General features: G+C 43.8%; 1 protein-coding gene across 11 annotated transcripts in view; it reads right to left on the reverse strand.

Annotated features, from left to right (window-relative positions):
- Nucleotides 1-12,372, reverse strand: part of GBF1 (golgi brefeldin A resistant guanine nucleotide exchange factor 1) — a 180,284-nt gene that overhangs the window by 58,232 nt on the left and 109,680 nt on the right. For 7 of the 11 annotated variants that reach the window (XM_043519935.1, XM_043519934.1, XM_043519937.1 and 4 more), the window contains 5 exons: nt 7,709-7,827; nt 6,973-7,081; nt 6,521-6,581; nt 2,388-2,442; nt 992-1,066 (listed from right to left, as the gene is read on the reverse strand). In XM_043519935.1, the coding sequence (XP_043375870.1) occupies nt 992-1,066; nt 2,388-2,442; nt 6,521-6,581; nt 6,973-7,081; nt 7,709-7,827 (419 nt within the window). The remainder of the gene's footprint in view (nt 1-991; nt 1,067-2,387; nt 2,443-6,520; nt 6,582-6,972; nt 7,082-7,708; nt 7,828-12,372) is intronic. The other 4 variants (XM_038408761.2, XM_038408756.2, XM_038408757.2 and 1 more) reach the window with 1 other exon arrangement.

Raw genomic sequence — 12,372 nt, forward strand, 5'->3', positions numbered from 1 at the left:
TTATGGAAGGATCTCCAGCCATAAACTTTCCAAATTGTCCTGACTACAGAGACAGATGAAGACCCCTATGCACTTTCATTTCTGCTCTATCAGGAGCAAAAGAAGGTAGAGACAGTGAAAGAAGCTCAATCTATACTAGTCTATGAACTCAATTTGGAAGCCAAAAAATGGCTCAAGCTAAGCCAGTTTCTAATACTGTGTAGGGCCAATATGGACAGGGCCAAATTGTGGATCTAAAATACTTCTTAAAAATATTGTTCTAGTGGGAAGTATGGTTTCCAAGACATTTTTAATCCTGTTTGGCCCCATTCACACCCACTGGGCAGAATGGTTTAGCTAAGGCCATGTTAGAACAGATTAAATATGGCTCTCAAACACGATTCCAAAGTCAGTGAAACCAGTACCAAAGAGACATGGACAATACTTTACAGCCCCACTTGAATGTCTGTGAGGCAGATGAACAACCCACCACTGTGCCACGTAAAGCCACTTACAGTCTCAGTCTGCAAACCAGAGTTGTCTGACTGTGTCCTTGTCAAGTGACTCCTCCATCATGCTTCTATAGCCATCACCCAAGAATGACATGCAAAACTTGCTCTTTGAGGAGTTACTTAGGCTGTGGGCGACAGGCTCCTTCTCTATTTTCACTGGCCACTGAGATGATTCATCCCTTGCCCGTGCCCTCCCACTTCTTTCCTTCAGAAGACTCCACAACAGCGTCCCAGATCCCACTCACCAAGATATTTAATGATCCAGTGAGAAACAAGGCTCTCTCCTTTCTGGTCCTGCCCCAGGCAGATCCACAACACTGCAAAGCAACCACTGCATGCATTCTCCCCAAAAGCCATGCTGTGTCAAAAGGGTATGGGGAGATTTGCTATACACAACATAACTATATCCCAGGTGGTGTTTGCAGAAGGAAAGAAAGGAAGGAAGGAGAGATGGAAGGAGGAAGGGAGAGAGAGACCTTCAGGTTCTTAAAGAGCAGTACCCTCTCTAACTGGTTCAGGGCTTTGGGTTGTTCCCCACTACTTAGTTCCAGTTTGTTGAGGAGACATGGAGAGATCTGTGAAAGACAGGCAAATGCATGGTTTAAACAAAGCAAAATAAACCCAAAGAGAAAGAATAACCTGGCAGAGTGCAAGACTATGGGGAAGAATTGTGGCATGCAGTGAACGGACAGGACAAGGTGACCATGTTTCAGAGATTGGACGTAGAGCACTGCCTTCATGAGCTGGGAGCAGCCGTCACTGGAAAGCTTAGGGGAGGATTCACTTACAGAAAGCTACCGCTTCTGCATATGGGCATTAGGAATCCTGGGGCACTTGCAGTGTGTCACATAGATCAGATCTGACCTTTCCCTGTTCTCACTGTCCCATCTTATGCTCAGCACAAAATCTGTTGCTTCCTTTCATCATAGAAGGAAACATGCAACAATAGAGTGTCACCATAAGCTGCCGTGGAAGTACCAGAGCCCCTGCTGGTTCAGATCCCTCATCATAAGTGCACACTGGCAGCAGATTTCCCAGGACACCTCTATGTAGAGCACCCGTCTAAGAAGAGCAGTTCTAAAATGTCAGAGATCCAGAAGGAAAGAAAAGACATATTACATTCTTAAACATGTGAGATCACACTTGTGGCATATACCCTATTGCATCCAGATGCTTAACACTCATTGGCAAGGCAGCTGCACACACAAGATGGTGCTAGGCAACAACCCAGAGCCCTACAGTCCTCTTTCTCCTCCAAGAGGGTGTGGAGGGGAGAAGGAACATCCTCTTCCAAAGATAAAAGCCCTCTTCTGAACTCAGACTTCCACCACGGAGCATGTCTCTCCTAGTTTCCTACCTCTTCATAAGAAAAGCCTGAAGAAACCTTGACAACATTAGGGAATTTTTACAAGGTTTTCACACACTGCCTCACCTACCCTCAAGAAGACTTCCTTTTTAGGTCAGGGGAGCAGGAACAAGATGAACTGGTAAGCAATACAGGCAAATGTTGTGAATAGGAAGGATGAAAAAGAAGGTTAAGAGATGTCAGAAAGGGGTAAAATATTTGGAAGGCATCACCACCAGATCCCAGGGCCTGCAGGGATTCTGGAAGAGGAGCAGCTGTTGGCTATTGCCACAGCTCTGCCTGACTCGCCCAGGCAATAATTCATAGGCAAAATTCATTGCTGGAAAAAAGTGAGCACAACTCCACATAGTTGAATAAAGCTGTGCCCATTTACACCAGTGGTGAATTCAGCCCTATGTTATTTAGAGTGCTCTCTTCACTGAGCTAGAGATTTCCAGGAATAACGTAACCATAAATGTGAAGGCAAAGAAGAGAGATATGAGCAAGCAAGAGGATGTGGAGGAGACAGCAGGGAGTGTACTGGCTCTTACCTTCTTCATGTTAGCCCCCACATAGCTTTTAGGCTCTTCCTTAAAGTGAGGCAATCTGAAAGACAAAGAACAAGCAGGAATGCACACAGCCTCCTGGACACTGGTGCAGGAAGAGAACACCCTCTTCAGATCTGGCTGCAAACACCAAGGATGGAGGACCACTTTGGACCCAAGACCTTCTCCAGGAAGTGGTCCTCTCCCAGTTTCTTTCCGCTGTAGAGGATGCTATGGGAAAAGCCTTCTCTACACTAGGGAATGTTCAGAGAAAGCACCCCACTGCTGCTAACAGTGGTACAGCTATGCTGATGTTAATCACTTCAGGAGCACTTATGTAGCAAATTCTCTGGCTCCAGCTGCTAGTTTCAGCACTCCAGATTAAACTTGTCCAGAGCAAGTCCAAGTAGCACACTGCTGAAAATGGCAGCAGGAGATCGAGAGCCACCTACACTTGGGCTCCCAATATTACTAGCACCAGTGAACTGCACATCAGTTTTTCTCTCAGAAGCAGCAGAGTCAGATTTAGAGTAGTTATTACTTTGAACTTATCCCACTGGACCATCTAGAAGCCCCGTTATCCTCCACATTGCACAGTATATAGTCAGAAATCTAGCGCTATCGTTTCCAGCCCTCAGCTACCAGCCTGAAAGCCTCACATTAAGCAGCCCCTTCATTGGGGGTAGAGTAGATGGGAAGGTCAGAGCTCAGCAGAAATGGGCAGCTTAAACCTGTCCTCCCAAATCATCTCTGCAATAAACAGCATTTACATCTTTACCACCCACACACCTTGTCTCCTCTCATCTGGCTTCCTTACACTTCTGGCCTTCACATACTGGGGAGACAGCAAGCCCGTGCCTCAGATTTGCACAAGGGGAAACAGACAAGGTAATATTCCAAAGGAAAGGCAAACAGAGCAAGCCCACCATCCCAGAGGCAGTGCTCACCCTATTCGTGCCCCAGTGATTGCCACAGGTATATACAAGTTCAGCTGCTCTCAGGAACTAGCCATGGTGGTGATATCTTCAAGTTAAATCGGGAGGGGGAAGGAAAGAGGAAGCTGCATATGGATTTGTGAAGAACTCTGCCAAGCTGCCAAATAACAATACAGTGATCATTGCTCCTTTATCATACACTTGCTTCTGAACCTAGCCACAAAGACCATAGACCAAGGGGTGTTTGCATTCATCCAGTTATCTACGTGGCCAGAATCAGACTAATATTTCAAGGCAGAAGGGACCAAAAGACCATCCAATATATCATACAACATGAACACCAGCCAGCACCCGCACGTTAAACCTAACAACTAGAATTAGACCAAAGTATTACAGCCCACAGCAGGCAAAACTATTATGTGCCAGAAGTAGAGACTAGGCAGGGCCAAAGTGCTCCAATACCCAAGGCACCAACAATGGCTGGGAAATAATTAAGTGAGATATACTCAGAGAATCCTGGCAAATGACCCACACCACACACTGCAGATGAAGGAAAACCCTCCCCTCTGCCAGGTCACTGCCAATCTGACCTGGGAGGAAATTCCTTCCTGACCCCACAGTTAGACCCTTAGCATGTGAGCAAGAACCAGCCAGTCAAGCATACAAGAAAGAAAATGCTCAGTCTACCTCACAGCTCCCCCAGTACCCCATTTCCAACCATGGCCATCCCAGAGGCTTCAGAGAAAGGAGATTTTAAAAATCCAGAATACATGGAAGGGATGGTCAGAGGGAATCCCTTCCTGACACCTGCAGGTGGCCAGCTGAAACCCTGAAGCATGAGCTTTTAGAAACATAAGACAAACTGGAATTGAGCCCGAGGGCTGTGAGTGAGCCCTGGCCCCCACAATCACAAGCAACCCTGTCAAACAATCACACTCATAAATTTGTCCCTCTTAAAGTGAATAAAATTTCTCCCCCCACAACTCCTAGAGGGAGGCTGTTCCAGAAACTCCTCCCTCTGATGGTTAGAAACCTTTGAATTTCCAGTTTATTTATTTTTTTATGGCCTGTTTATACCCATTTGTTTTAGTGTCAACATTGTCCTTTAGCTTAAATAGCTCTTCACCTCCCTGATATTTACCCCAGATGTATTTATAGAAAGCAATCATATCCCCTCAGTCTCCTTTTTCTAGCCTAAACAAGCACAGATCTTCAAGTCTCCTCTCATAAGATAGATTCTCCATTCTCCTGATCATCCTATTATCTCCTTTTCACCTGTTCCAGTTTGAATTCATCTTTCTTGAACACAGGTGAACAGAACTGTACACAGTATTCCACATAAGGTCTTACAGGTGCCTTGTACAATGGCATTAATACTTCTCTGTCGCTACTGGAAATGCCTTGGCCAATACAACTTAACATGAAACCTGCTTTTTTCACAGTCACATCACATTGGTGGCTCATATTCATCCTGTGATCAACCCACACACCCAAGCCTCTTTCCTCCTCTGTTGCTTCCAACTGATGAGCCCCCAGCTTGCAGCAGAAATGCTTATTATTAGAGCCTAAATGCATGACTTTTCACTTGTGTACTATTGAATTTAATCCCATTTCTCTCACTCCAGGCTTCAAGGTCATCCAGATCTTCCTGTATAATATTCCAATCCAGATCTTATTGATCATCAATAACGCCTCCCAACTTTACTAATGAAATATGCTCATGATATAGACTCATACATTTTGTGCCAAGGTTACCAATAAAAATATTGTATAAAGATTGGTCCCAAGACCGATCTTTGAGGAACTCCACTAGTAACTTCCCTCCAGTCTGGTAATTCACCTTTCTGCATAACCTGTTGCCTTTCTCCCCTTTAACCAGTTCCTTATCTACCTTGCAATTCTTGTACTGGTCCCCATCTTCTCTAATTTAACTAATAATTTCCCATATGGTATCACACCAAATGTTTTACTGAAGTCCAAGTATATTGGATCTACTGCACTGCCCTTATATAAAAAAAATCTGCTATTTTCTCAAAGAAAGAAAATAAGGTTAGCCTGCAATGATCTATGTTTGGTGAACCCATGTTGCTTTGCCTCCCCTTTCTCATTCGCCTCCATTAATTTAATTATTTTTCCTTCACAATTTGTTCTAAAGCCTGGAATGCTATTGATGTCAGACTAACAAATCCAATTGCCCAGATCACTTTTTTTTTTTTCTCTCTCTTAAATATATGAACAACATTAGCAACTCTTCAGTCATACTGCATTACCTTTAAATAGATACATTAAAAATACTTGCTACTGGACTAGCAATTTCATGTGCTAGTTCTTTCAGTATTCTGGGATGGAAATTATCCAGTGCCACTGATTTGAGCCCATTAAACTCTTAAGTTTTTCTTCCACCTCAGATGTGGAACAGAGATGGAGCTAGCCGGGCCAGTTGCAGTGGCTGAGAATGTGGAAGATGGAAGGATGTGCTTGTGGGAACTGGGGGCAGGAGGTGTGTGAGAAAAGAGCAGAGGCACTGAATTCCCCAGTCAGCATTTCTCAGAACAAACTTATTGCACTGCTTCCCTTTGAACAGATCTCTATATTTGTATAATACCCAGAGAAAGGCTTTAATTATTTCATTGGCCAGGAAGAGGAGTTTAGGCATTGCTTACAAAAATGAATTCAGTACTGAGTTTCAGAAGAGGAGGGAATCCTAGTTCAACACTTTGGCAGTGTTGGTCAGGGCACAAGATTCATCCAAATGACAAGCTGCCCCAAGTGACCCTGAAGGAGTTTAAATTTCTTTCAGCATCTGAGGTGAAACTCTCTGCTGGAATTAAGCATATGTCTGTTTAACACAGTATTTCTATTACATTTTAAGAGAACTATACATTTTTAAAGCACTGAAATGGATTCTGGGTTTTTGAGTGGAATTTGCATTATCTGGCCAAAGAACCTTTTCTTAACTAAAAGTTCTTGTGTGGTTGTCTGTCTGTCCCTGACGGGCAACTTAAACCATACAACTTGGCCTAATCCCCCTCCAGTCTTGGTGGGATAGCCCAAGAGAGAAGGACCAAACCCTCCCTTTCCCACCACCCTGAAACCATGGTCCGATCAAACGGATTTTCTGTGGGCCCCTAAGTGGAAGTGTGGAATCTTCCTGTCCATAGAGGGCCATCTCAGCAATGCTGAGGCAAACACAAGCAGGTTTACCTTGTGAAGAGCAGCTGCACCATGTCGACCAGAGTGTGCTCTGCAGATTTTCTCAATAACTCTGCGAAGACAAAAACAAATAACACAGGTGTCATTACTCAGTGTGATATTATCAAGAGGCTTCTCCAAGCAGACTCCCCTCTGAGCCTTGTTTACAGAGGATTATGGCAAATTTATTAAAACCAGCTCCAACTCTGCCTTGCTGCAAAATGGGCACATACTCACAAGGTGGCGCCACGGAGCTGGGGAAAAAAAACAGAGGAGCCACTGAGCAAGAAGTTGTGCAGTGAACCTCTGACTACCTTTCCATGAAGCTGTGTAAGCTTGTGATGTTGTAAACTCAGCATCTTCCCCTAGATGGATTTCATGCACTGGGCCTACATGCAGAGATCTGGAGAGCCCAGACCATTTATTGGGAGCCACCACCATGGGAATATGAAGAACAAACCTACCACTGAGCCTCATTTCAAAGCATATACGGAAGCAGGACTGCATGATCTCGCACACGGATTCATTGGTGAGATGGGCTCCCACTGGAGTGAGCAGCAGGGTCCTCAAAACCTGCAAAAAGCAAAGTTTAAATGTAATGCAGTACCAATGCCATTCACCTGCACAATGAGACAGGGTCGAGGCACTCAGGAAAGGTCTGCTTGGAACCCAGGAATCACTGCCATGAGTGAAAGGAGTGACTGCTGTGCTCAAGGGCAGGAAAGCTGAAGAGCAAGAATGATGGCTCTGCTCACAGGCCTGGCAACTCGCATGCTGCCCAACACTTGGGTTTGCTTAGATTCCTTAGCCCAAATGCAGATCCAAGCGGTATAAAACTCTAGGCTTGTCTCAGAGTAACTCCTTTTGCTCCCCCGCCACAACCCTCAGCTACCACCAAAGAAGCTGCTGGGTTCCCCATCCCTGCTTTCCCCACCACTGGAGAGGAACACACACAGGCTAGGACCAAGGCTATATCACATCAATAACTCTATTTAAAATCAATTCATTTAAGCTTTTAATTATTTTCATTTGGAAAAGCTTTTACCACAGGTACATGAGCCATCTGTTTAAAAATAAAGTCTGTCACTAAGCTCCTGCAGAGTCAAAACACTGCTCCCTCCCCCCCGCAACTCCATGTAACTGGATCCACTTAGTGCCAGGCAGCAGCCATTATGGTAATTGCCACTTCTCTCCGCTTACCTGCAGGATTTTCATCAGGACAACCTCATCACTCGCCGGATCCGTGCCCACAAATCGGGCGTGTGTGACGGCGTCTGCCATGTTCTCCATTCCCTCAGCTGTGCCCTCATGGCTGGGATCTGCATAAGAAAACAAGGAAGCCATGACAGGAGAAGGAAACTGACAGGGAAAGGCCGCTGTCAACTCTGTGTGGAGACATTGACCCAGAGCTGCTTCACTTACATCTACTGTCTTTGTGTGCGCGTCGGGGTGAATTCCTCTCCCTGTAGGGTCTACTCAGCTTCCATTAGCATGGATAGGCTTTTTGTTTATTGTCATACGTTCTCAGTATTGCACACACGGCGCTTTGGGTTAGGAACTGCCTTTTACGTTTGCAAAGAGCTTATGTTCCAACAGACAAAGGAAAGGGGAGAGGAGTACTTGATTAAGCTGGTTATGGCCCCCTCTCGTAGGTCATGTTTTTGTTAGTAAGTTATAAGACTACTCCCCAAACACCCACGGCCTAGCCAGAATCAGCTGTTAACTGCATCAGATTGGGGAGAGAAAAAATGTCAACATATGAAACCAGTTTCCAATTGGTAAATTCACTTCTACTACAGGCAGAGGAGTCCCTGCCTGGGGTTTCTCCCAGACAGGGAAGGAAGCTGTCCTCTGCTGCCTAAGGTCCCTCCCAAGGAGCAGGGGAGGGAGAAGAAATAGGCCAGCAGCTCTTCCAGGGGAAAATGGGTAGACAGACGGAACCATGGTTGAGATACCAGAGCTGCAACCCTCCACTTCAGTCAGTCATCAAGGCCCCTCTCTCCATTTCATTCTCTTGTATCTACAAACATGGGTTCAGCTGAGAGGGAGTTTTGGACAGGATTGTTGCCAGTAACCGTATCTTGTGCCACATTTCAGTAGCTTTGGGAAAGCTGCCTCTGGCTTTGATTTCATTCTCATTTAAACAATACCGCATTGAGCAAGAGTCTTGTTACCATCTTACCTAAACAGTCATTAGGAAAGAGAGGAGACAAACTAAACACTAGTTAATACCTCATTAACTGAGGACAGGGCTCCATGAAACAAACACGTATCTGGTAGGAGAGCTCTGGGAGCAAATGGGCCTTGTGCACTTGGCAGAGAAGCTGCAGCAGATTTGCTCTTCAGCTCTAGTAGCATTCACACCTCAACTGCTAAAGTCTACATATTAAAGAAAGCTGCCCTTGTTGGGTTCCATGACCTCCATGTCCCATCATGGAGAACAGGCCTAACAGTCCCATGCAGGTTCTGAAAAGCCACCGGGTAAGAAACATTTCTCACAGCTACGTGAATGGCAAGGGATGGCATCATGCATGTAGCAGCCTGCCACTGGATCAGGCATGGATATTACTGGCTGAGGGGCAGTAACCCGCAAACACAGCATGCATCCTTATCTTATGCAGATCTTGCCTTCCTCTGATGGGTTTGTTTTTACATATTTGGGCAATGCTTGTATAACTCATCGTTGTATAAAATCTTATTAAACTGATCAGAGTCTGAGATTTGGATTGGTCATTTCTGACTCCACGTCAATGGCATCCTGTTGAGCACTGACACTTGGTAGCAAAGGGCAGCATGTGGACCTCAATGTCAGAGAGATCATAGTTTCTATCTGCTGGCCTGACTTAAAAGTAGACATTTCACTGCTTAGGATGTACCATGGTTTCTACCATTGCTATCACCAGCTCAGCTCTACCTGTGGTGGTGCTAGTGTAGACTAACTGAGCTGGGTTAGGTGACCTTGTAGTTTTAACTACTGGCTCTCGTCTTTTGAGGAATTCAGGGGTCCTCTCAGCAGGAGCTTTAAGGGAAGTGAAATAATCGGTGTGGGGAAATATGCTTCAAACCTCTCAATAAGCAAGCTCTTCCGCAGCTACAAATAGCAATGGAGCAAAGATAGGCACTTCCAAGTGACTTGAACAGTAAATCAAACTAGCTGTAAAAACAGGTAGCATACCCAAGGTACAGTTGCTATAATTTATTCTCATCACTTCCATTGAGGAGGAAAGTGGAAAAAGGAACAATCAAGTGTTTTTTATTTTAATAAATGAGAAGGTTCAGGGGACAATGCAGCATGTAAGAGTTAGAAACACAGGAAAAAAAGCTTAAAGGCCTACCCACATGTTGTCCTATAGATAGTCATACCACAACACGAAGTGAACTCATTCCCCAAGACTGGGACTAATTAGCTAGTCATTTATTACTCGTCAGACTGCTGTACAGATTCTTAGTAGCAGATGTATACACCAGAAAATACAACTAAAAAGAACCAGGTCATAACTGGAAGGGAATTCTTATTCTTACCACAATATAAACCAATTCTACTACCGCAAGAGGTATTTATTCTCTCTCAATCTACACAAGATGGATCATCTCTACTGCAGCATACAAATTCAACGAGTGGCTACCCTGTGATGCTAAAGGTAGAGCTAAACTGGTGAAAATCCAGACCATACCTATACACATGCTGAGCCCAGTGATGTTGAGAGCAAAAATTTGTTTTAGAAGTGGAAATCTAGAAAGCTGCTATGGACCTTCTGAAGTCCATGACATGTATGGTAATTGCAGCAAAGCAAATACGTTTCAAAGGGAAAAGTAGAGAATATGCTTTTCAAATTCACTGCAAGCCTGGACTGAAGGTTAAGGACTGCTCAAGACATCTAGATAGGTTTTGTGAAGTGCTACGAAGGAGCTGGTGGTCATGGTACATGTGGGTACCAGTGAGGTAGGAGAGAGGTTCTAGAGGCCAAATTCAGGTTGCTAGATAAGAGAAGAAAGGATCTCCCTGGTAGCATTCTCTGAAATGCTTCCAGTTCCGTGCACAGGGCCAGTTAGACAGGTAGAACTACAGGATCTCAGTGCGTGGATGAAATGGTGGTGTTGGGAGGAAGGACTTTGGTTCATTAGGAACTGGAGAACTTTGTGGGAAAGGTGGAGCTTATATAGGAAGGATGGGTTCCATCTAAAGCAAAATGGAACCAGACTACTGGCATGTAAAATTAAATAGGTTGTAAAGCAATTTTTAAACTAAGGGCTGGGAGAAAGCCCACAGGTGCAGAGGAGCACATGGCTTGAACACGGACATGCCTTCGGGGAGGATTTATTAAAAGGAGAGTCTATTACCCTTGTGAAGAGGAGAGGATAGAAGTTAAACGAAGTACAGGCAGGAACCAAATAGAAATAGTCAAATGAAAAAATCCCATTCAGTTACATCACACAACTAAATACTGACAAATTTAATAAATGCTTGTACACAAATGCTAGAAGTCTAAGTACTAAGATGAGTCAACTTGAGTGCCTGGTATTAAATTAGGATTATAACAGGCATCACAGAAACTTGGTGGAGTGATGATAATCAATGGAAAATGGTAATACCAGGGTACAAAATGAATGACAGAGCAGGCCACGCTGGTCGGAGAGTGGCACTACATGAGAAAGAAAGCATAGAGTCAAATATAGTAAAAATCTTAAATAAATCAAACTGTACCACAATTTCTATACATAGAAATTCCGTGCTTGAATAATAAGAGTATAGCAATAGGAATATACTACTGACCACCTGACCAGGATGGTGATTGTGAAATGCTCAGAGAGATTAGAGAGGCTACAAAAACAGAAAAACCGATGAAGTGAGCTGTAGCTCACAAAAGCTTATGCTCAAATAAATTTGTTAGTCTCTAAGGTGCCACAAGTACTCCTTTTCTTTTTGCGAATACAGACTAACACGGCTGCTACTCTGAAACTAGTAACAATGGGGGATCTCAACTCTCTCCATATTGACTGGGTACATGTCACTTCAGGACAGAATGCAGAGATAAAATTTCTAGACAATATTATTTTGCTTCTTGGAGCAGCTAGTCCTGGAACCCACAAGAGGAGAGACAACTGATGATTTAGTCCTTAGTGGAGCACAGGATCTGGTCCAAGAGGTGAATATAGACCTGAACCACTCTGTAATAGCAACCATAATGTAATTCAATTCACCATCCTTGTAAGGGAAAAAATACCAAAGACATTCATCACAGTAGCATTTAACTTCAAATAGGGGATCTACACAAAAATCAGAAACCTAGTTAAACAGAAATTAAAAGGAATAGTCACAAGGGTGACACGCCTGTAAACTATTTAACAAAAGCACACCAAAGGCTCCAACTAAATGTGTATCCCAAAATTTAAAAAAAAAACAGTACGAGAAACAGCAGAGTAAAAGAACCAAAAGGGAATCCTTTCAAAATTGGAAGTCAAAGCCTACTGAGGAAATAGAAAGGAGCATAAATTCTGGAAAGTCAAGTGTTAAAGTATAATTAGGCAGGCCAAAAAAGAATTTTTAAAGAACAAGTAGCAAAAGACAAAAACTAAATAGCAATTTTTTTTTAAAGTATATCAGAAGCAGGAAGCCTGCCAAACAGTGGGGCCACTGAATGATCACAGTGCTAAAGGAGCACTTAAGGAAGACAAGGCCGTTACAAAAAGAAACAATGAATTCTTTGCATTTGTCTTCACCACAAAGGATTTGTGGGAGGTTCCCACACCTCAGCCATTCTTTTTAGGTGACAAATCTGAGGAACTGTCCCAGACTGAGTGTCAATAAAGAACTTTTTGGACAAATAGATAAATTAAAACAGTAATAAGTCACCAGAACCAGA

The sequence above is a fragment of the Dermochelys coriacea genome, chromosome 7, assembly GCF_009764565.3.
Source record: "Dermochelys coriacea isolate rDerCor1 chromosome 7, rDerCor1.pri.v4, whole genome shotgun sequence".
Classification (NCBI taxonomy): Eukaryota; Metazoa; Chordata; order Testudines; family Dermochelyidae; genus Dermochelys; species Dermochelys coriacea.